Here is a 3197-nt window from a genome sequence, read left to right on the forward strand (position 1 = left end):
ACTGTACACAGGAAGTACTGGTGTCATACTGTACACAGGAAGTACTGAGGTCATACTGTACACAGAAAGTACTGAGGTCATACTGTACACAGGAAGTACTGAGGTCATACTGTACACAGGAAGTACAGAGGTCATACTGTACACAGGAAGTACTGAGGTCATACTGTATACAGAAAGTACTGTGGTCATACTGTATACAGGAAGTACTGAGGTCATACTGTACACAGGAAGTACAGATATCATACAGTAAACAAGTTCTCAAGAAGACCAAATGTTAACGAATGTTAAGTGATAGTAGACATTTTCTAAGCTACTTTATTTTAATCTAAACACGTACCTCAGTCGAACAGTTCCAAGATCCCGGATAATATTTTGCCGCCGACGCTAGGTGTAGCCACAAAACTGCTGCCCACTGCATTCCGAACATTCTTAATTTGTCCAGTCTTCACTTTTTTCCTTGACTGATATTCTCCCGTTTTTTATTCTTCCGTGAATTAATTAGATTGACAATAAATCATAACAATAGCGTTTTGTTATTTATCATTAATCATAAATAAATGTTAATGATGCTGAATTTTGAAGTTTGCTGACAAATTTGGTAAGTTGTTTTATCAGTTACACGAATCAAAAACGAAATTGTCGTTTCACATAGTGTTAAAGTGTAGACTTACCTGAGCTGCAATACCAGTTTAATTTAACATTGTCGCTTACTACGCGATCAAGATATGTAGAGAGACTGCCTACCTGATATAAACAATTGGTGCAGGTTTCTCGGCTGGGCTATGGGAACGAATACCGGTGTTATGTTTATCTGCTAGAAGATCAGATCTCGATTGGTCAATATTATCGACCGTTGAACTTCTCTTTTGTAAGGGTCATTCCATTTAATACAACATGTTGGTCTTTGCCGAAGTTACGTATAAAACAAAGCCTGTGAATTCGTTTGGAATATTATACGGATGAAAGATTTAAAGGGGGGATTTTAAGCTCGCATTTTCCATCCCATGGTTTTGGAACATTCGGTGCATCGTACAATATAAATCTCTTTTTGATAGATTGGATAAAAAAGGGGAGAGTTTGAACATAAACGGGACATTTTAAATATTAACTGGCGGTTGTCATGGTTAGGTTGTTGGGCGCGTGCGATGTGCTGCGGAGGGATTTAGTGGTTTTTTTCTTCTTAAGCGGAGTTTGACATTGGTTGTCTCCCTTGATCAGTCAAAACCGTATCCAACTAGTTCTTGTGTGCACGTTATTCTTAATTAAGAAGGAATAAAATATGAATTAGATGTAAACAAAATAAACATAAAACCACTGAAAAAGTAAAAAAATAAAAATAAAAAAAACCGGATGGGCAAGCGTCTTTAAGTAAAATCCGGGCGGCTACCTTCTCGCGTATAGCACAATATATATACCTATGGCCAATAGTAACGGAGTCCTGTCCTGATATTGGCCATTGATATTCTTTATAGAAAAAAGCTTGACATCAAATGCATTCACACCAGGAAAGGATTGTACGAAATACAAGTGAATACAAAACTGGACCATATAACTTTTTCTTTCCTGTACTCATCATTCTTGGACTCGTCATTCCTGGACTCGTCATTCCTAGACTCGCAATTCCCGGACTTGTCATTCTTGGACTCGCCATTCCTGGACTCGCAATTCCTGGACTCGTCATTCCTGGACTCGAAATTCCTAGACTCGTCATTCTTGGACTCCTCATTCCTAGACTCGCAATTCCTGGACTCGCCATTCCTCGACTCGTCATTCCTAGACTCGCAATTCCTGGACTTGTCATTCCTGGACTCGTCATTCTTGGACTCGTCATTCTTGAACTCGTCCTTCTTGGACTCGTCATTCTTGGACTCGCTATTTTTGGACTCGTCATTCTTGGACTCGTCATTCTTGGACTCGCCATTCTTGGACTCGTCATTCCTGGACTCGTCATTCTTGGACTCGTCATTCTTGAACTCGTCCTTCTTGGACTCGTCATTCTTGGACTCGTCATCTTGAACTCGTCCTTCTTGGACTCGTCATTCCTAGACTCGTCATTCTTGGACTCGTCATTCCTAGACTCGTCATCTTGAACTCGTCCTTCTTGGACTCGTCATTCTTGGACTCGTCATTCTTGGACTCGTCATTCTTGGACTCGTCATTCTTGAACTCGTCCTTCTTGGACTCGTCATTCTTGGACTCGTCATCTTGAACTCGTCCTTCTTGGACTCGTCATTCCTAGACTCGTCATTCTTGGACTCGTCATTCTTGGACTCGTCATTCTTGGACTCGTCATTCTTGAACTCGTCCTTCTTGGACTCGTCATTCTTGGACTCGTCATTTTTGGACTCGTCATTCTTGGAATCGTCCTTCTTGGACTCGTCATTCCTGGACTCGTCATTCTTAGACTCGTCATTCTTGAACTCGTCATTTTTGGACTCGCCATTCCGGACTCGCCATTCTTAGACTCGTCATTCTTGGACTCGTCATTCCTAGACTCGTCATTCTTGGACTCGCCATTCCGGACTCGCCATTCTTAGACTCGTTATTCTTGGACTCGTCATTCTTGAACTCGTCCTTCTTGGACTCGTCATTCTTAGACTCGTCCTTCTTGAACTCGTCATTTTTGGACTTGTCCTTCATAGACTCGTCATTCTTGGACTCGTCATTTTTGGACTCGCCATTCCGGACTCGCCATTCTTAGACTCGTCATTCTTGGACTCGTCATTCCTAGACTCGTCATTCTTGGACTCGCCATTTTTGGACTCGTCAGTTTTCTAGCGTCTATAACTGAGGCGATTCAGAAGGGTCTACATGCAAAAGCGTAATAAGACTTAAGTTATGCGCTCAAAAATTTAAATCGATGTTTAAATACACCAAATACGTTGGCCGTGTTAGGACATTTATTTAAGGATTTCATTTTGCTTTGGTCGATTCCATTGTGTGATGAATTTAGTTGTTCTTTAGGCAAATGCAATATTTTTTTTTTACCTAGCAATTATTTTGTAGATTATTTCTCTTTTACAGGGATCACGCTGTGTAAGATTTCCTCCACACGAACATGTTAGTTTCATTGAATCTAACTTGATATATATCTAAATATTTGGATATGATAAGATTTATATATCCATTAAGTTCAACAAAATAATTAGCTTATTTTTTAATCTATCACTCTGATTTTCGCAAATATTTCTCACGTT

The 3197-nt window shown here is 40.1% G+C and overlaps 1 protein-coding gene across 1 annotated transcript; it reads right to left on the bottom strand.

Annotated features, from left to right (window-relative positions):
• Positions 1 to 1496: 1496 nt before the first annotated feature.
• On the bottom strand, positions 1497 to 2640 carry LOC117331177 (putative histone-lysine N-methyltransferase 1). Its single transcript, XM_033889774.1, has 3 exons — positions 2441 to 2640; positions 2168 to 2385; positions 1497 to 2032 (listed from the first exon to the last, which is right to left on the bottom strand). The coding sequence occupies exons 1-3, from the start codon at positions 2638 to 2640 to the stop codon at positions 1497 to 1499; spliced, it is 954 nt and encodes a 317-aa protein (XP_033745665.1).
• Positions 2641 to 3197: the final 557 nt, after the last annotated feature.

The sequence above is a fragment of the Pecten maximus genome, chromosome 7 (genome assembly GCF_902652985.1).
Source record: "Pecten maximus chromosome 7, xPecMax1.1, whole genome shotgun sequence".
Lineage (NCBI taxonomy): Eukaryota > Metazoa > Mollusca > Bivalvia > Pectinida > Pectinidae > Pecten > Pecten maximus.